Source organism: Histoplasma capsulatum (genome assembly GCF_000150115.1).
Source record: "Histoplasma capsulatum G186AR genomic scaffold supercont2.17, whole genome shotgun sequence".
In the NCBI taxonomy this organism is placed as follows: Eukaryota; Fungi; Ascomycota; class Eurotiomycetes; order Onygenales; family Ajellomycetaceae; genus Histoplasma; species Histoplasma capsulatum.
Window position 1 is genome coordinate 368,690 of NW_025544817.1, and position 21,227 is coordinate 389,916.

Here is a 21,227-nt window from a genome sequence, read left to right on the forward strand (position 1 = left end):
TAGATAAGAGTGCTGTAAATGAATATACTGTAGATTGATAATATAAATAATCAAGCAGAGAATTCTTTTATTGTATTAGAAGACTTTGTAAATAATTTTATAGATAATTAATTTTATCTGTAATAAATATCAATGAATATTTTGATTATAATATATATCAGAGATTCTATAATACAGAGAGATTCAATGAGTTTGTATATATTCAGATACTGCTCAAATGTCAATAAGATTATCACTATTTAATGATGAATAATTACTTTTTTTATTATTTACAAGCACTGTAAGATCTCTGCAGAGAAGCTGATATTGAACTTTTATTTTTATTCTCATATTTTTCTGATTATAATTTTATAGAGAAGTCATTTTATATATTGAAAGAATGAATTAGAAGATACAGATATCAATTAGAGAATCAGTTTAATGAAGATTTTAAAGTCTTCTTGTATTATATAGTTGAGAACTTTATAAAAGAAGAAGATGTAAGAGGATATTTCAGATCTGCTTATATAGAATAGTATTGTAAAATCTAGAAAGATTCAGATTACAATTCAATTATAATAATATATAATATTTAAATTTCAAATTCAGAAGTAGAAGCAGTATGAGATCTGCTGTTATTACTATAAACAGTAGATAAAAACAATTTAATCTCCTTCAACTGTGACTGTCAGATAGAACTCTTTAATTCATCTCTTATTATCAAGAATATACTCATTTCAATATTTAATTGAATTATCTATTTATTTATCATTGTCTGTATATAATTCAGTTCAAATTTTTTATTCTGAATAATACTTTTTACAGTTAAAAGAGCTTCTGCTTTTTGAGATCTTTCTATTATTAATTAATTGAAGAACTTATCAATAAACAGATCTGTGTGTTTATCAAACTGAGAAATTGAACTACTTTAAATAGAAAATAGATTTGAATTCAACAGCAGATTTGAATTTAACAGCAGATTTGAATTTAATAATAGATTTGAATTTAATGACAGATTTGAATTCAACAGTAGATTTGAATTTAATGATAAATTTGAATTCAGTTTTTTCATATCTTTCATTTCTTTTATTATATATTTTATTATCATTACATTGATTATCTCACTTGAAGATACAATATTAGATGAAGAAGAAGTTGAGAAAGAGAAGATAACTACTAATATCTGAGATGTCTGTATAGAAGAATTAGAAGTAGAGATAGATTCACTTTTTTATTTCTTCTTCTTTTTTCTATTTATTAATTTTTTTATTATCTTTTTTGACAGATTTTTAACTGTTGTATATTTATATTTAATATTATCTATTCAACTGATAATCTCACTACTCAGAAGTTGAATATAAGTATTATTAAAAATCATTCAACAAATACTCTGCTCAAAGTTATAACAATTTATCTTTTAATAATATCAATAAATAGTTATCTCATACTCAATCTGCAAAGAATTGTACTTATTTAACTATTAATTTCAAGTCTTCTTCAGCTGCTGACTAGTGGCTGTGAATCTTGTATATATAGACAGCAGTTTTTTGTTATTGAATATTTTATAAATTTAAGAAGATTTGATAGAATGATAGAGAGAGGATTTGATAGATGATGAGATTACTTCTTTTTTAATATCTAATATTTTTTTTGATGTCAATATCTGAGTTGTTAATTATAAATCTAATACTTCAATAAAAGCTGCAGAACTGTATATTTAGACTGGCCGCCGAGACCATGAATTACACATTTGGTTTGGTTTGGTTTGATCCCAGTCCATTTCTTGGCATGATTTTAGTGGGACCAGAACCAGAATGGGAGTGTAAAGTGACTAGAATTATCAAAACATGAGTGAAATGGGACTAAAAAATCTTGATATTCCATGTAAAGTGACTGACTATCAAAATCAGAACATGATCTGGAACTGATCATGATTTTGACTCAAGTTTGGTCCCATTCTGATGATTATATAATACATCAATCTGATGATATGATTGGTGGAGATATTACCTCTATCTTGCTTAGTGCTCAATGCTCTGATGGCTTGCTATTAGATCCCCTATCTACCACTGCCAATCTACCTACCACTGCTAATCTATGCCGCTGCCAACCTATCTATCACTGCTAATCTATCGCTGCTGCCAACCTATCTACTGCTGCCAATCTATCTATTGCTGCCAATCTATCTACCACTGCTAATCTATCGCTGCTAATCTATCGCTGCTAATCTATTGCTGCTAATCTATCTATCACTGCTAATCTATCACTGCCAACCTACCTACTGCTGCCAACCTATCTACCACTGCCAATCTACCTACTGCTGCCAATCTACCTACCACTGCTAATCTATCACTGCTAATCTATTGCTGCTAATCTATTGCTGCTAATCTATTGCTGCTAATCTATTGCTGCTAATCTATCTATCACTGCTAATCTATTGCTGCCAATCTACCTACTGCTGCCAACCTATCTACCGCTGCCAACCTATCTACCACTGCTAATCTATCACTGCTAATCTATTGCTGCCAACCTATATAGGGTAAATCATGGTCCCATTTGGTCCCATTTTGTAAAATGGGACCAAATGGGACTGGGATCACTAATTTATTAGTAAAACATGATCTGGAACTAGATTTATAATATAAACAGTGTAAAGTGACTAATTTACTAAACACTATATGGGACCAGAACTAAGATATCTAATAATGGGACTGAGGAAAAATTTGGTCCCAGTCCCATGCATGGTCACACGGCCAGTCTATGTATATTACAGAGATATTTAAGAATAGAGTTGAGATATTAAAAAGATTAAAAGAAATGATAATCTCAATACTAAATCTGCTCATCTTCTTTTTATATAACTTTTTCAAAAAAGTAATAATCTCTCTTCAATCTATCTTCTTCTCAAGAGTGATTTTGATTGAAGATTTATATTTATTTGATAAAATAACTGCTATATAATTTACAACTTTTATTTTCTTACAGTTCTGTTTTATAACATACTCTTCAACTATTTTTTTTACAGTATATTGAATATAATAGAAGTTGACAGTTATATCATTTGTTATAATATTTCATAACTTAATCTTTATAGACTTTTTTATCTCATTGATAATCATCTGTTCATATAATCTGAATGAAATCTTAGATTCAGAGATAGATATTCACAGAAATTGAAGATCTTCTGACTGTGTCTTCTTCTTCTTCTTCTTCTTCTTCTTCTTCTTATTATTAGTTGAATTCTTGTTATTATTCAGAACATCTGAAACAGACAGTTTGAGCAGATGAAAATACAGAGTAGTTGAAGTTCTTTTACAAGCTTGCAAGACAGTAGAACAGTGAATGTTATAAGATATATTGACAGATTTGATGATAAAGATGTGTATTTGATGATAAAGGTGCATATTTGAATGAATTGGATGATATTTGAATGATTCTAGAGATACATGAATATTTTGATTATTTTTGTGGTGTTTTGCTACTACTTTTCAGGGGGTGGCAGAAAATTCTGTTTTCACAAGCTTTACATCCACCACAATATTAAGGATTCAATAACTTGCACTAGGGGCAGTCATGTTAATTTCCAGGCAGGGCGTCGTGGTCGGTAAGGAAATATGAAACTGATTGCAACCACCTTCTCCAATAAGGTCATTCTTATAGGTTGACATCCATACGACCCGCAAGCTTTTGATTCGACTATGCAGAGGAGGTACGCGAACAATCAGCTTTGCGATCAGCGAAAGATGGAAAGGAAAATACTTCCGTTCCATAAAATTGTTCAGCACATTTTCAACGCATTAACCTGGAGCCTGGAAATGTAAACATGAAACCTCACAAATAAAATGATTTATCAGCCTCGAGGAACACCCATTTCAATGGCGCGGTATATTGCCCTCTAGCTACTGCGAGCTGGCAACCTTTTTCTTCGTTATGATCTTCTTCTTCAGGAGGACACTCTTCCCTAAAGCTCATCTCTGCTGGTACACCGTCAATCATTTATTACACATATAGCCCCTTGACGCGATAGCCCCTTGCCTCCAGCATCGTCTTCCCCCAAGAATTATAGACTTGGAAGCTGACCCCTTGGAGCTCATTGATCGGTAAGTACATTTATATAAAACCATTGAAAAGCGCGAAAATATGTGGCTTTTACCCGTGGATGGTGCTAACAAACAACTACAGCCAGTCCTTGTTGAAACGCAGCTTGGTAAAGAAAGAGATTTTGAAAAAGGCAGCTCGAAGATGAATGCTTTGCTTTTGCTGTATGTTGATTGACTCAAGAAGGTGAACGATGGTATCCCGCATGTGAGCCTTCAGCAAATACATAGCAAAGTGGTTCGGAACAGCGCCGTAGGTGCCATAATTGCTGTACTAGTAGTTGTGCGACCGGACGCTTGCACCAGACTCAGCTACTCACATAATATGACTCGAGAAATAATCACTTAAAATTTTGCTGGGTTAGGGGTGGTCATCTGCTGAGTGATAAAACATGTACATTGTCGTCAAGGGGGTACCTAAGACCTGTTAGGCTTCCCAGATTTGAAGAGGTAGCAAGGGTAGTAACAAATCCGTTTCAAGCAGAAATCAGCAGAGGCCATAAGAAACAAGTTTGGGTTTTCATACGAGAATAGTAGCCAGTGTCTATATATGTATATGTACAAGATAGCAAAATAGAAAGAGAAGAACAAGCTGAGTAACACGATTTTAAAGGTGTGAAAAAACTGAAATAGGCGACACCATAGCCACTATATCGGGACGTTGCCGCCTAGAACCTGAAAATCAACAGACGAAAGCAATGGACAATGGTACCAATGGGGAATTGCTAGATGGACCAAAAACAAAAAAGACACGCAAACCTGACCAACAACTTTCGTAGACATCGTGAAAAAGACGTGGCTTATGAGGAAAAGTAATGAAATGAAACTAAGGAAAAAGAAGGGGTGGGGGCCAACAGTTTCGCGATTTACATAAATGGACGAATAAGTTGTTTGTTTCGGACATTACCGTGAAAGTAACATAAAATGGGGCCTGTGAAATGGAGGGATGGGGGAATGGAGATGTAAGGGTTGGAAATTTAGTAAGAAAAGGGTGTGATCAAGGGCGAAGGTGGGATGGGGATGCGGGTGAGGAGGTTTGCAAAGAGCAGAGACTAGGAAGAATGAGAGACAAGAAATTATCGTCACAACATCTACCTTCAGAATTAAATATGAGGACTGTCTAGCCAACCGTCTCCAAGTTCGTATTGCCCCCATGCACGATTTCCACAGTATGCGACTGCAACTCTTTGTGGCGAATGTCATTTTCGTCCTTATTAATGCTTGGATCTCCTTGTGGAGGCAAAGTGGCCTGCTGGACGCTTCCCGGCTCTACTCCCAGTCCTAGATCTCGATTAGGGAGAGGGGAAATTGCATTGTCATTGGATGGCTGCTGGGTCTTTTTCAATTTTGTCGCTCCCTCAAGATGTTCGTGACGGCTGCCATTTGTATTTTCGTCGTCAATCACGGCATCGAGGCTCCTGAAATTCAATACGGGCTCAATGGCCGAGTTAGAATTGGGTGTGCTGCTAGAGCCCATGAGTTCCCCACATGCAGATCCCACCAATGATGAATTGGAGGACGAGGAGCTCGAAATATGTCGGAGATGCGATCGCTTTGCTGCTGCGGCTGATGAAGGGGCGAAGATGGAAGAAAGGTCATCATCAGAAGTCTTTAAGCTTAGCTTTGGGAGACCGGGTAATTGGGTGTCGGTATGTGGAGGTTCAGATAAGGACCCCGGACGATCAATAGCCTTTCCTTTGTCGCTCGATGGTTCAAGAACAGAAACAGGGGGCGAAAGCTCACGGCCAGATCTGACAGCTGTGTTACTTCCAGTAGCGTCCAGAGCCACCGAGCTAGGGTTATTGCTGTAAAGGCCATTTTTCCTCGCTAATTTTTCTGCTCTTTTAGCTTCCCTCTCTCGCCGTTTGGCCTCTTTTTTGGCTTCCTTCTCTTCCTTTTTGCGCCTTTCTTCTTCAGAGGCGAGGCTCAGTCTTATGGCTTCCATCATCATCATCTCTTCAAGTTCGTCCATCCGATTTCGTCTAGAGCTTGCACGTGCAGGCGCTAAATTTGACGTGCTTTCCGCAGGGGAATCATTTTCACGATCTGCAGCAATGGCTCGTCGCTCCGCCAAGAGAGCAACAGAGCCGGCTTGGTTAGTTGAGTTATCCGATCCATGCCCAGTTGTTCGTCGCAACATACGTCTACTGCTGCTTCCCATACCTCTAGTTTCAATGGGATTGTTCATTGCATTGATATACGCAGCTGCATGCAACGCAGTTGCAGCAGCGGATCTCCTAGCAGCTTGTGCCCGTGCTGTTTGGAGTTTGTGAGCCCAATCGGGCCGAATTTTGTCGGTCGTAATAACAGCCGGAGAATTTGCAGATAGAGAAGTGGCGCGGCGTCGAGTGGTTATCGAATGACTATTAGCATTCCCAGACACGAGGGATGATGTGGAAGACGCTGGAGAGAGGAGAGTCTTGTCCAAGTTGTTGCTGGGGATATAGCTAAGACCCCGTCGGAAAGGGGGTGGTGTATAGGAAACACCAAAATCCGGCTGTACGCAAAAAGGGCAGCCTGCTGGCTCGGAGATCAATTGTCCGTCTGGTCGGTCAGGGGATGGTGAGTTTGGATCCCGCTGTTCGTGTTCAGGGAGGTGCGGATCGGCGCGTTTGATTTGAACAAAGCATTCCGAGCAGATCAATTGATCACAGCATCTGGTTCTATTGAGATATGGGGGGTAGTAAAGGAAGCATATCGGACATTCAATCGGGTTTTTATAGAGGTACGCCTCAATAGGTTGCCCGTTAACAAACGGATCTCCGGGAAGCTGTAGCTCTCGAGGGGACATTTCGCCTGGTGAACTATGTTTAGATGATGCAGTCAGGGATGCTAAAGTTTTAGCCCGTCCACGAAAAAGATGTGCACCTGGAGAACCAGAAACGCCAGGGGAAAGTTGAGGTTGAAGGGAAATGGAAGGAGATACTGGATGGGTAGTGGAAGATAGATCGGAATTGTACGACTGAGACCTGGATGTGATGGGAACTGTCAAGTTGTTAAGATTTTGGTCAGGTAAGTCCTGATCCTCTGGTAGCCGAGGTGGAGTGAGTTTATATTCTAATTCAGGGGGGATCTCGTCAGGAGCTGGAATCGGAAGCCCTCTAGCGGCAGCCATAAGTTGGTGCTCCGTCCACGAGTCCGAAAACTCTTCTAAACCCTTCCAAAACGGGGCAAGCCTTCGCTCAATCTATATGGAAAGTTAGTCGGACGGATATAGCTGTAAATATATATATATAAACGGAACAAACAGGACGAAAAATGTTGCCAAAAAAACACATACCATTAATTGACGCACAACTGCCTTATTGAAATCCTCAACACCAGTATAAACTCCTTGTGTCACCAAATAGCCACCATCCACGTGCTCCTCCTTCATGCTCCGTTCTCGTTCCTTAATCCTTGCGGCACGTTCTCTTGCTAGTCGCCTAGCATCCCTCTCCTGTTTTGTTTCCTTTCGTTCAACGAAAGAGTCTCTATCGACCGCTGGTCCGATCCCTAGAAAGGAAAGATCCGGTCGACTCCCACGAAAATGCCTCGATGAACCCCCAGGTTGTGAACTCTCCGATTGATTATGAAAACGGCCAAGGCCTCCGAGCGCAACAGCACCACCGGATGGACCCCGTCCATGGCCATTTCGCCCGGATGTTCCCACCGGGGGCCTTGCCTCTTTGGTAGCAGTATTTCCCATAGCGGAACAATGAAGAGGGTATTTAGAGTAAGTTGAAGCAGAGGATGCGACTTCGACAGGATGTATCCAATCAGGCTGAGAGGGCAGTGTAATGACTTTTCACTGAGAGATAGCTCACGTCGTCGATCGGGGGCCTAGAAACGGGTGACTGGAGGGGTAATCAGACCAGTCGATGGCTGGAACATTAAGAATAAAAATCCGGCCATGTGAACGACAAATTCTTCAGCATTAACAAGGGAATGTGAAAGAAGATATGATAAGCTCGGGGAGACGTGATACGGGTTGGGCTTAGGTCATGAGACGAGCTCTAGATTTGCCTGCACCGGAATGTGAGATACGGCTGAACCTGCGAGAACGGCGAATCCGGCAACGCTGCACAGACACACAGTGACAGCAATGAGGAGAGCTGCATCAACCGCAGCAATTTAGGAAACACACACGATGGAAACTCCAGCGTTGTCGCACCCAGACACTCCGGATAACTCGGCGGTGCTAGTGGTGAGCACGTCAATGTTGGAGGTGGTTCATGGCTGAGAGTTTGGTGCTTGCCTCAACCTGGTTATTCTGCCGCCGCCTGGCGTCCCGATTGGGTAATTTAATACCCACCGCCAGAACAGCAGATGCCAAGGCGTAAATTACAATACAAGGCGTCTTATTTATTTCATTATTTCATTATTTTAGCCGCTCAGCAAGGTCTATCCACAGCTGCAACACGAAGTAATTGCCACAAGTACACAGCGGCGGCAGTGGTATCGGCAGCACAGATATAGGCATGAAGTCGCAATGGCAAGCGCCTGTACGACTCGTCTTCATATCTCTCCGCTAACGCCAGAGTTGCTCCAATCTATCCTCCGTTTAGCGGCAGTTGAAGCTGCGACTGATATTTCCTTCCACTCTGTGCAAACATTCCCCGAGAACAGCTACGGGTTTGTCAACCTGCCGAAAATGGAGGCGGAGAAGGTAGTGAAGAAGTTGAACGGGACCATCTTGAAGGGGAAGAAACTCAAAATTCACGAAGCCCGTCCCTCCAAATGCCCGCTGCCAGACAGTGAAACCCTCCCAGCTCCCAGCTCCACCTCGCCTCAGTCTAGACTACACAAGGCTTCCAAAAAGCGGAAGAGTACAGATAATGTTGTCGGTGGGTTTGAATTGCCTCAAGGTCGACATGTAAAGCGTGGCTGGACAGAGCCCGCAGGCCACACCAAGCGCAGTCGCAAACCGGATGAAAAAGGAAAGCACAAGTCTCGGCCCTCGAAATATATCGAGAAGCCTGAATGTCTGTTCAGGGTTACAGTGCCTCCAAATCGGACTGATATCACCAAAGAGAAGAATAAATCGTCAGAGAAGAAGCGAAGCAAGCACCCGAAAAATGGAGAGGTGGTTGTGCATGAGTTTGAGAATTTAACTACAATCCCGAGTTTTTTCAGAACTGGTGAGAAGCCTTCAGAATCCAGCCTCACCAGCGAATATTTGGATGGCAAGGGCTGGTTGGATGGTGCAGGCAACGTGAAAGAGGAGCCTGTTATTAAAGAGAGACCTAGAGTGAAACAAACACCAATGGAGTCAAAAAAAATCCGGGGAAGTAAGGAGGACCTAGCGGACAGGGCTACCCCGCGGATACTGACTTCCGGTGAAGCGGACAATGATGAGACTACTTCTAGTGGGTCTTCAAGTGAAAATTCTTCTGAGGAAGAGGACAGCGATTCAGGTGAAAGCGATAAAACAGGTGCTACATTCTCGTCCACCTCGTCTTCTGGCGTAAACGACTCAGCGGTGTCATCTTCCTCTTCAGAAAATGGTGCAGGGGATGAAGAAGATGTGCAGAGCGAAAGTGACGCACAAATCAAACAACCAGATAACACCCTAAAAACCATTACCCGACGATCCATCCTCGTAACTCCCAGCAAAGACTCCACGAACCCAGCCGTCACTAGGAAAGTAAGTCACCCAGCCCAAGACTCCAACCTGAACCAGCCACCGGCAATGGCCACAGAAGTTCATCCCCTGGAAGCGCTTTTCAAACGCCCCGCCAAACGACGGGGGCCCAAAGATTTGGAAACACCCTTAGAAATAAACACTCAATTCAGCTTCTTTGGCGAAGGAGGTGGCGATAATGATGATATTGAACAAGAAAGAGATGACTACGCCATTACCACCATGGAGAATGGCCACAATCACTTCTCCCTCGATGCAGGAGAGCCGCAAACCCCTTTTACGAAACATGACCTTATGTCAAGAACAGTACGAAGCGGCGCACCTACACCAGACACTACTGCGCCCAACAAGAGTAGATTTTGGGGTGATTATGATATTCATCAATACGGGAACGGTGATGGAGCTGAAGTTGGTTCAGCTACTCCCTCAAAATCAGCCGAGACTGCTGATACTGCCCCTTCTGGGAAGAATAAGGAAGAGGAAAAAAATGAGAGCGAATTTGCAAAGTGGTTTTGGGAAAATCGGGGCGAGAATAATCGGGCGTGGAAGAGGAGGCGGCGGGAGGCGGCGAAAATGAAGAGGCAGAGGGAGAACAGGCAGAAAGGGATCAGGGGGAAGTAGAATGAATGGAGGGGACAGGGCCGACATAATTCTACTCTTTTTTCTATTCTCAGTTTCATCCCGCTCAATTTCAATTGCCCCATGCATATGACTTGTTATATTTCTATGTTTACTGTTGGCATTTTTCTGGCGAGGAGTCCACATGCCCAGAGTATACAAATGCTATTCGCACTGGCATTTCCCATCGAGAAAATAGAATTGAATGCTTTTCACCTATTTATTATTATATTTCTTACACGTCATGCAGGCTTTGCTCCCATCTTCTATAAACTACAATTCTCTGACCTATTTGCGAACCTTAGGTAGAACCATTGGCGTGGTGATCAATCCCGAAGTCGGGATCGGCTAAGGACGATTGCCGAGAGCCCACGGCATATCACATGATGAATCGCCAAGCCACTGGGTCTGATAACATCACATCAACTGATTGATATAACATGAACGTACCATACATCGCCATCATGATACCACGAAGTACATTCCTTATTCTTTGGCTTTTTACTGTGTCTCTCACCTCTCTTGTTTCTGCATCCAGTATGTAACTCCCTATCTTGGCTCTTTTACCTCTTCCATCGACTGTTCTTCAATGCTAACTTGCTAACTCTACCACCTCTGAGCAAATAGCGCATACTTCGTTCTGCAAATGTACCTGTTTCTCCAACAGCACAATCATCCAACTTGGACTCCCCAAAGCGGAAGCTATCTCCCCAGCGTCTGTCAGGTCGTTTTTCCTGCCTCGAGATGACCAAGATTCTGAAGGCAACAAAAATGATCTTGAGAAGGGCGACAAGAAATACAGGGCACTAAACTGTAACGATTGCAATCGCCGATTTTGCCTCGAGTATGGGCTTCCGAAGTGTAAGGGGGCGAAGGAGGAGGATGTTGTCGCATCTTGCTTCCGTAAGTGCTGCGAATGTTTTCATCCTGCCCGTGGTCACAAGTTTAAACTCCTCCGGGGGAATAAGCTTATCGCAATATTCTTACTTTGGATACGACATACGTCGATCTATGCAAAACCGGCGATGGCCCTGACTAGTTTCTTTAGAGCGCGACTCCAACAAGGACAAAGCTGTCGTTTTCATTTTCATTATAGCAACGGCGGGACTATTGATATGGGCAGCAATACAGCCATGGGTAGAGAAATGGGTATTAGTAGGTGTTCTCCCCTTTCTCTGAGAATACTAAGCGCAAAGAAAGACGTTTCCTTTACTCCAGCGGGTGCTAACTTGTTATTCCCATTTGGCAGGCCATAAAAGAGCGAAGATCGTATCTCCCAGTTCCGAGTCAAGCTCAATAAATGGCAGAAAACAAGCCATATACGCGATTTATATTGGAATTTTTGTTTTTGGAATACCATGTTAGGTTGGCTTTTTCAGTATGAAATTTTATTTCTTCAGGGTTTTTAATGTTTTTTTTTTTTTTGGGGTGCCGTGTTTTGGAAACCCATTGCATCGTATACCTATCTAGCAAAAAGTTAGGGGTTTACTTCTTCTTGAGAAATGACCAGGAATTTCATTACGGATATTTTACTCTCTTTTTTAGTCAGTTTTTATTGAAAACCCTTAGCCCTCAAGATTTCACTCGAGAACCTGGTTTGGACATCGTTCTTGGTTGGGGACAAAGGTGATATTGCGCTGTGTCCGGAGGACTTTCAAGACCCACACCACCATAGGTTGAAACAGTCGGTGTTCAATTAATTCAATTCCTAGTTTATCGCAACGTTTCTATGTATTACCATTTTTCGTCAGGATGAAACCTCCCTAACTCGAAAATTTTTCGGTGGCGTTGACCAGAACCTTCGTTGAACCATTGGCTAACTTTCAAAGTACCAGTACTTCATGTGCTCTCTCGCGATATGGATATGGGGGCGAATGGACCATGCTTGACAAGTACCTGGTACTTGTCCTAGTATCGTTCGACTGGCAACTTTGGTACGGACCAAAGAAAGCTTAAAAAAACCCTGTGACAGATTGCTTCACGCTGAGTTTATTTTGTGGTCAACAAAAATCGCTCCACACCCTCTTGTTCCAGCATTCTATCGTGCTCGAAGTATCGTGGGGACCTGAGACCCAACTCGAGACATTAAAAAGAGAACTTCAGAGCGAGACCCCGATGTGCTCCCCCTCTTCCCATCGCAAGGATTAACCGGAATTCGAAGTTAGACAAGAGTGCTGGATTCGTGTGGAACGGGTAGCCGTAAGGATCAAGTTAATCCCTCAAGAATATGAAATTAACGCGTCAGGCAAGACCCAACGCCTCCATCTCCGTCACCGACGCGGCAAATACTACCACTACACTCGCTGTGATTCAGCACGATTCCCCCGATGCAGCCTTTCCTACAATTCAACTCTTTATCCTGGGTAAGTGTAGCTCCCATCTGTGTGTGGGTGGGGTTCATCGCTTTTGTTGTTTTCCATCGTGCGCACTGACACTTTTGTCCTAGCATTATTGTGGCGGACATAAAGCTTGCGAAAACAGAATTTTCTGCCACCCCCTGAAAAGTAGTAGCAAAACACCGCAAAAATAACCAAAATATCCACATATCTCTAGAATCATTCAAATATCATCCAATTCATTCAAATACGCACCTTTATCATCAAATACACACCTTTATCATCAAATCTGCCAATATACCCCCCCAGCTCAGTGAATTTACCACCAATGAGATCATACACCTTCTAAACAATGGTTATATGCCTGCTCAGATTGCGCGGACCATTGAGTGCCATCTGACCACTGTATATTGAATTCAATGAAATATTTGCTGCTTTGGAACTGCTAGAAGTCCTCATTCAACATGGGGTGTAAAGTCAAAGATCACACTGGATATCTTGTCAGGTTTGAAGGATTTTTTTGAGACATATTCAACTGCATATTGTGATGAGGCTGTCTGCTTTGTGAAGGATGAATTTGATGTTGATATCCACTCTTGATTGATATCTAGATTGTTGAAGAAACTGAATTTGACATGGAAAAAGGTGATTAATTATTGCAATTGTCACTTATAGAACCTGCTAATCTGTCAGTTCTATTTGATATAGATTGAACCTGTGGCCACTCAATGCAATGAAGAACTTCAAGCTGAATGGTGTATTCAAATTACTCAGTATCAATCTGATCAACTTATATTTTTAGATGAGAGTGCTGTGAATGAATGTACTGCAGATTGATGATATGAATGATCAAGCAGAGGATTCCCTTGTTGCATTAGAAGGCTCTGTAAATGATCTCACAGATGGTCAATCTTATCTGTGATAAGTGTCAATGGATATCTTGATTATGATATATATCAGAGGTTCTATAATACAGAGAGATTCAATGAGTTTGTATGTGTTCAGATACTGCCCAAATGTCAATGAGGTTATCACTATCTAGTGATGAATAATTGCTCTTCTCATTGTTCACAAGCACTGCAAGATCTCTGCAGAGAAGCTGGTATTGAACTTTTATTCTTACCCCCATATTCTTCTGATTATAATTCTATAGAGGAGTCATTTCATGTGTTGAAAGAATGGATTAGAAGATACAGATGTCAGTTAGAGAATCAGTTTGATGAAGATTTTGAAGCCTTCTTGTATCATGCAGTTGAGAACTTCATGGGAGAAGAAGATGTAAGAGGATATTTCAGATCTGCTCATATAGAATAGTATTGTAAAATCTAGAAAGATTCAGATTGCAATTCAATTATGATGATATATAATATCTAAGTTTCAAATTCAGAAGCAGAAGCAGTATGAGGTCTGCTGTCATCACTACAAACAGCAGATAAAGACAATTTAATCTCCTTCAACCATGACTGTCAGATAGAACTCTTTAATCCATCTCTTATTATTGAGAATATATCCATTCCAATATTCAACTGAACCACCTGCTCATTTGTCATTGTTCATATATGATTCAGTTCAAATCCTTCATTCTGAATAATGCTCTTTGCAGTTAAAAGAGCTTCTGCTTTTTGAGATCTCTCTGTCATCAACCAGTTGAAGAACTCATCAATAAACAGATCTGTGTGTTCACCAAACTGAGGGATTGGACTACTTTGAATAGGAGGCAGGTTTGGATTTGATGGCAGATTTGGATTCAACAGCAGGTTTGGATTTGACAGCAGATTTGGATTTGATGGCAGATTTGGATTTGACAGCAGGTTTGGATTCAATGGCAGGTTTGGATTTGATGGCAAGTTTGAATTCAGTCCTCCCATGCCTCCCATTTCTTCCATCATATATTTCATCACCATCACATTGATTATCTCACTTGGAGACACAATATTAGATGAAGAAGGAGTTGAGAAAGGGAAGATAACTGCTGGCATCTGAGGTGTCTGTATAGAAGGGTTAGAAGCAGAGATAGGTTTGCTTTTTTGTTTCTTCTTCTCCTTTCTATCCATTAATCTTTTTGTCATCTTTCTTGACAGATTTTTAACTGTTGCATGTCCATGTTCAACATCATCTATTCAACTGGCAATCTCACTACTCAGGAGTTGAATATGAGTATCATCAAAAGCCATTCAACAAGTGCTCTGCTCAAAGTTATGACAATTCATCTTTTGACAATGCCAGTGAGCAGTTATCTCATGTCCAATCCACAAAGAATTGCACTCATTTGATCATTGATTTTGAGCCTCCTTCAGCTGCTGGCTAGTGGCTGTGGATCTTGTATGTGTAGGCAGCAGCTTTTTGTCATTGAATATTTCATGAATTTGAGGGGATTTGGCAGGATGATAGAGAGGGGATTTGGCAGGTGGTGAGATTACTTCTTCTTTGACATCTAATGCTCTTTTTGATGCCAATGTCTGGGTTGTTAATTGTGAATCTGACACTTCAATGAAAGCTGCAGGACTGTGTATTACAGAGGTGTTTGAGGATAGAGTTGAGATATCAAGAAGATTAAAAGAGGTGGTAATCTCAATGCTAAATCTGCTCATCTTCTCCTTATATAACTCCTTCAAAAGAGTGATAATCTCTCTCCAATCTGTCTCCTTCTCAAGGGTGATTTTGATTGAAGATTCATGTTTGTTTGATGAGATGACTGCTATACAATTTGCAACTTCTATCTCCTTGCAGTTCTGCTTCATAACATACTCTTCAGCTATTCTTTTTGCAGTATATTGAATATGATAGAAGCTGACAATCATATCATTTGTTGTGACATTCTGTAACTTAATCTTTATAGACTTCTTTATCCCATTGATAATCATCTGTTCATACAGCCTGAATGAGATCTTGGGCTCAGAGATAGATATTCACAGAAATTGAGGATCTTCTGACTGTGTCTCCTCCTCCTCCTCCTCCTCCTCCTCCTTCTCATCATCAGTTGGATTCTTGTCATTATCTGGAACATCTGGAACAGGCAGTTTGGGCAGACAAAGGCGCAGGGTAGTTGGAGTCCTTTTATGAGCTTGTGAGGCAGTAGAACAGTGGGTGTTGCGGGGCATATTGGCAGATTTGATGATAAAGGTGCGTATTTGATGATAAAGGTGTGTATTTGAATGAATTGGATGATATTTGAATGATTCTAGAGATACATGGATATTTTGGTTATTTTTGCGGTGTTTTGCTACTACTTTTCAGGGGGTGGCAGAAAATTCTGTTTTTGCAAGCTTTACGTCCGCCACAATATGCCGCTTGGCCGAGCCCATCGCCTTAACCTCCATCTTCCCTTACTCATGGATTATGGTTAGAGACTTTGACATAGGCCTCCCGAGCAATGCCTCATTTTACGCAGGGATTCTTATTTCTGCTTTTTCTCTGTCGGAGAGCTTGACAGGAATGTTCTGGGGTGGCCTCTCTGATAGAGTTGGCCGCAAGCCAATCCTGCTCTTCGGTTGCGTAGGTACCACGCTTTCCCTGCTTATAGTTGGGTTTTCCACTAGTTTCTGGGTAGCACTATTTGGGAGGGTCCTCGGTGGCATTCTGAATGGGAATATGGGCGTTATCCAGACGATGGTAGGGGAATTGGTAAAGAGGCCAGAACATGAACGTAAGACTTATCTGCCATTTGTTTTATTACAAGTGTATTCACTCTTAAAATATATTGTCCTACGGCTAACTGTGTTCTCCCACAGCCCGTGCTTATGCTGTTATGCCATTTGTCTGGTCTATTGGTACTATTATCGGCCCTGGTAGGTTGTATACCCCAATAATCCGATTTCTTCTTGGGCTTGGATGTTTGAATACTGATTAACCATCATTGCAGCCATTGGAGGCTACTTCGCAAGACCCGCCGACTCCTTCCCGGGCGTATTCTCGCGTTCTGGGATTTTCGGGACATTCCCTTATCTTCTTCCCAATCTTATTTGCGCTTTTCTGCAGCTTATGAGTATTATTGCAGGGTATATGTTCTTGGAAGAGACTCATCCTGACCTACTGAGGGGCGCCGCTGCTGTCCAGCATCCGCACGATTTTGACGAATTTGGGGCACCGCTGAGTGCAGTTGCTACAGCAGGCTCTACTGCTCACGCCTCAGCTGATCTACGAGTAAAGTCATACGGGACCTTTAATGACGTCGACATGCACCAGGACGAAGAATGGGATGTTAAACCTGGCGGCAAGTCATACGAAGGTTCTGCCGCCAAAAAAACAAAAGTTTTCACGTACCGCGTAACCATGCTTGTGATTGCATTGGGGATATTCACCTATCATTCCATGACTTACGATCATCTACTCCCGATATTCCTCCAAGATGATAGAACCGGAACAGCCTCCATACTCGTGAAATATCTTCTGAAGATCCCCGGCGGCCTAGGTCTTTCAGTCCAAACAGTCGGACTGATCATGGCTGTTAACGGTGTAATCGCGCTTCTAATCCAAGCCATAGTCTTTCCACTCCTAGCAGAATGGCTTGGGGTTTGGAACGTCTTCGTGCTCGTCACCGTTTTACATCCAATCGCATACTTCATCGTCCCCTTCCTGACATCTCTCCCGCAAAAATTGCTCTTCCCCGGGATCTACACCTGCTTGACTATCCGCAACTTCTTCTCCATCCTAGCCTATCCAGTCCTGTTAATCCTCATCAAACAAGCCTGCCCATCACATTCCGTAATAGGTAAAATCAACGGCCTCGCCGCTTCCGCCGGTGCAGCGTGTCGAACAATTGCCCCACCGATAGCCGGGTATCTTTATAGCATTGGCTCGCGAATCGAGTTCACTGGCCTCGCATGGTGGGGTAGTGCAATGGTTGCTATTGTGGGAGCTTGCCAGTTATACTTCATGCATGGGAAAAAACACACGGCGGTGTCGGTTACGGCGCCATCTGTCTTTCTTCACCATCCTCATCAAGGGGAAGAGGAGGTACCATTAATCCCAGAAGTTATCCATGTTACTGTACATGATAACACTTAGCGGGAACGTCCCTTTATCTTAATTATACTTCCCTCTACCCCATATATTCTCTCTCTCACAACACCTTTCCGTTGATTTTCCATTATCATGTCTTTCCACACTATAACACAGAAAGTGATAGGGTTATTTATCCTTCACCGGCGGCGCTAACTACCACTTGCAGGTGATGGATAAACAATATCTAGTGTTATTAGTGTTCTTAAAGAGAGTGTTAATGAATATTTTACGTTAACGGTTATATGTAGTATATATATATTTTTTCATCCTTGTCCTTTCTATTCTAACAACTTGATTTGATACTCCCCATTTGCCAGACAAAACCCTAACTTTTGCATCATTGCTTTGGAGTAAATTTTGGAACCGAAATAATATGGTTTCATTTCAATAGTTAACTATCTCATCAAATATAACTTGCAATTTAATTCTAAAAACCGGGTGGATGCTGCGAGCACCGATAGATCTTGGCGCGTGATCATATTTTATAACCATTTTGCATTTTATACCAGTCCTTCAAGGTATCCCACCAAGGGTTAATTATGATCTACCATAAAGGTAGCCTGATTGAGGAGTGCGTTATAGGCATCATACATTATATCCCATTTCGATATTTTGTGGATTTTTCACGTTCCCAAACCCATAAAAATCGTGCTAGATCATAAGTAGTTTAGCTTTGTTTACTTCGTTGCTCTCCAGAACAAATGCCACAGCAACCACCACCGAATACGCTCCACGAAATATCTTATCACCATCAACTTTTTGGCTGGATCACGCGAAACAACCACACAGTTTTCCCGCCTCATTGAACCCGTGGAACAATCATATACAATTTAGAGTTTAAGAGGAACTCGGTTTTTGTAATATTTGCCTTTCCATGCCTTCGCTCGAGTCAACTTTACTGACGACGCTAGGTTCGAGCAAGCAAAAAAAGAAAAATATCAACACGAGGTGCAGACTGGCCCTCGAAGATTTGCTCCCAAGATATGGCGGAAACAATGGACAGCCCTCTATCCATCCTGACGCCTTCAAAACGAAATTCTCGCCCTCTGTTTTCTCCCGGCGCAAGTACCCCGCGAATGCAAGGCTCCCCAACTGTTAAACCCACAACGATCGAAAATGCCGACAGTACTACACCAATGAAAAGCCCACTTTACAATGATGAAAATAGGTTCCCTTCGGTATACGATGATTCTCCCGCCCGTTTTGAATTGGGTGATGCTGGTGGTCGTGGTGGGGATATGCTTTCTAGTGCCAGGAACGACAGCGCTCTAAGCTCGCCATTTCAACCAACCGTTTTTAGTGAATCCACGCATCTCTTTCGAACAGCGGAATCCGGTAATTTTCGTTTAGATGAAATGCAAGAAGAGAAATTGGATAGTCGGGAGCTCATGCATAGTGTTGAGGAAGCGAAGGAAGAGGATTTACATGGAGATGCCGAGCTTCCTGCCATGAAAGAAGATATAGTTGGTGGCGATGACGATACACATCCTATTGAGGGTGCCAATCAAGAGTCACACGAGACAGAAACCGACACTAGTATGCTCGACCGTCGGTGCAACCGGACTAACTACGGGGAGCTATCCAACATCACAACACAGGAGACAAATAACGAAAGCATGAGCACTATCTACCAAGGTGGCTTGGCCGATAATGTGGCGATGGTGGACAATGATGGTGGGAGCGATCGTTACACCTCGTATGATCAGGACGATACACGCCTGAGCACTTTCTCCGCTATCCCCAATATCGACATGACTACTTTTGATCAACTGAGACGAGACTCACCAATGAAGAGGATGAGAGAATGCTCCATGAGCCCCCAGAAAAATGTGCGCGTCGCTAGATGTCCGGACGACATGGCTGAAACTCCCAATACAATCAAGAGGAGAGGTATTTTTTCGGAGCAAGATGGACGTACACAGACACCTGGCCGAAATTACCCTCGTCGTGACAGCCATATGAGTTATACCGAAATTACAGACCAAATCCATGCGTTTTCCCGCGCCTCATACGCAGCACAGGGCGGGTACCACTCACCATCTCGTCGACAGTCTCGATTTTCCCCAGCAAAATCCACAGCTTCCGGACTGCGCTCCCCGTCCAAATTCTCCTTACTGGACTTAGATATTCCCCCTGCTCCTACTCCTCGCTCTATTCCTAGTATTACTCCTAGAGAGTTAGAGTCGTTGAAGTCTTCGTTCCTTTCGGAAATATCATCACTAAAGGCAACACTTAGTGGAAGAGATGCTGAAGTTAAGTGTTTGAAAGAGTCAGTTTCGGATGCGGAACGAAGAGTCGGCGAAGTATCAGAGGAGCTGAGAAATGAGTCGGCTCGGAGAGAAGCCGAACAGCAAGAATGGGATCGAAGGGGTAAAGAGATGGAAACAGTGTTACGGGGCGTCAGGGATGAAATTGTTGATGCCGAGCGTGAACGTGAGAGGCTAAACAGGAAAATTGAGGAAGGGGAAAAGTGCAAGGAGAAATTGGAAGGTAGAGTTGTGGAACTGGAGAGCCAGCTTTCTGCCGCGAGAAATGCAGCAAATTCCCCTCCTAGCGAGGATGATAGGAAATCTGCCGAAGAAACTGCGAAAGAAGTCCAAGATGCTGTCGAGAAGGTTGCTCGGGAATTGCATGCACTTTACAAAGGAAAGCATGAGACTAAAGTTGCGGCTCTCAAAAAGAGCTATGAAGCACGATGGGAGAAACGTGTTAGAGAAACAGAAAGGAAACTGAAGGAAGCATTGGAGGAGAATGAACGCTTGAGAGCAGAAAAGGACTCTAACAATTCTGGTGGGGAAGAGGGGTTCTGCGGAGAGGCTACATTTATTCGAGAGACCGAATCTCTGGAAGCAGAGAAGCGGGTTCTTGAAGCTCGTGTTAAAGGACTAGAGCAAGAGATCATATCCATCAAGGGTGATTGTGAAACCCTTCGATCTGAACTGAAGCAGGAACGGGCAGAAAAGGGGGAACTCGTTGCGGCTGTTGATGAGTGGCTTGCAATCCAGCAATATCAACACCAGCAGCAACACCATCACCAGGATGAGGAACAAGCCGAGGAAGACCAAATGGTCCAAAACGAACAGGATGAACTACAGCGACAACTGCAACAGCAGCAGCCTGGACGAAAACTTCCCGAACCACCCATGTCACACCAGCGTTCGCTTTCCAAAGACGAACCACCCACCCCACGATCGGATAGCAGCGTCGAAAATTCAATCCAAAAACCAGGAAATGAGAATTACTCTGGCCCCAGTACTAGTAGTATAGGCCGTATCCAAGCTCCTTCATCTTCCTCATCTGCTATTCGGCCACGTAACATGGCCGCAGCTGCACAGCCATCTGGAGGTCCAACGCCAAGGGTTCCTAGGTTTGGAATGCCGCCTCCTCATCATTCGAGGGGAAACAGTGGGAGTGGGAAGCCCGGAGGTATTCCTGCGGTTGGGGCGGGGAGGAGTGGGATTATGAGCTCGATTGAGAGGATGGGGAGAGGTGCAGGTGCTCTTTGAACATTTTTATCCAAAGTCGTATTGCTTGGATTGGAAGATCGTGGAGTGATGTAATTGGCATATT

At 42.6% G+C, this 21,227-nt stretch overlaps 5 protein-coding genes across 5 annotated transcripts; 4 read left to right on the forward strand and 1 right to left on the reverse strand.

Annotated features, from left to right (window-relative positions):
* Nucleotides 1–4,575: 4,575 nt before the first annotated feature.
* On the reverse strand, nucleotides 4,576–8,035 carry HCBG_08751 (C2H2 zinc finger domain-containing protein; the record flags this gene model as incomplete). The annotated part of the gene is made up of 2 exons (XM_045435800.1): nucleotides 4,576–7,263; nucleotides 7,357–8,035. 2 exons carry the CDS (start codon nucleotides 7,762–7,764, stop codon nucleotides 5,197–5,199), a joined length of 2,475 nt encoding a protein of 824 aa, XP_045283592.1.
* Nucleotides 8,036–8,547: 512 nt separating this feature from the next.
* Nucleotides 8,548–10,320, forward strand: HCBG_08752 (uncharacterized protein; the record flags this gene model as incomplete). The annotated part of the gene is made up of 1 exon (XM_045435801.1): nucleotides 8,548–10,320. The coding sequence occupies one exon, from the start codon at nucleotides 8,548–8,550 to the stop codon at nucleotides 10,318–10,320; it is 1,773 nt and encodes a 590-aa protein (XP_045283593.1).
* A 437-nt stretch (nucleotides 10,321–10,757) lies between these two features.
* Nucleotides 10,758–11,728, forward strand: HCBG_08753 (uncharacterized protein; the record flags this gene model as incomplete). The annotated part of the gene is made up of 4 exons (XM_045435802.1): nucleotides 10,758–10,854; nucleotides 10,945–11,220; nucleotides 11,366–11,472; nucleotides 11,567–11,728. 4 exons carry the CDS (start codon nucleotides 10,758–10,760, stop codon nucleotides 11,615–11,617), a joined length of 531 nt encoding a protein of 176 aa, XP_045283594.1.
* Nucleotides 11,729–15,992: 4,264 nt separating this feature from the next.
* HCBG_08754 (uncharacterized protein) lies at nucleotides 15,993–18,086 on the forward strand (the record flags this gene model as incomplete). The annotated part of the gene is made up of 3 exons (XM_045435803.1): nucleotides 15,993–16,299; nucleotides 16,385–16,441; nucleotides 16,516–18,086. The coding sequence occupies 3 exons, from the start codon at nucleotides 15,993–15,995 to the stop codon at nucleotides 17,658–17,660; spliced, it is 1,509 nt and encodes a 502-aa protein (XP_045283595.1).
* A 566-nt stretch (nucleotides 18,087–18,652) lies between these two features.
* Nucleotides 18,653–21,163, forward strand: HCBG_08755 (uncharacterized protein; the record flags this gene model as incomplete). The annotated part of the gene is made up of 1 exon (XM_045435804.1): nucleotides 18,653–21,163. The coding sequence occupies one exon, from the start codon at nucleotides 18,653–18,655 to the stop codon at nucleotides 21,161–21,163; it is 2,511 nt and encodes an 836-aa protein (XP_045283596.1).
* Nucleotides 21,164–21,227: the final 64 nt, after the last annotated feature.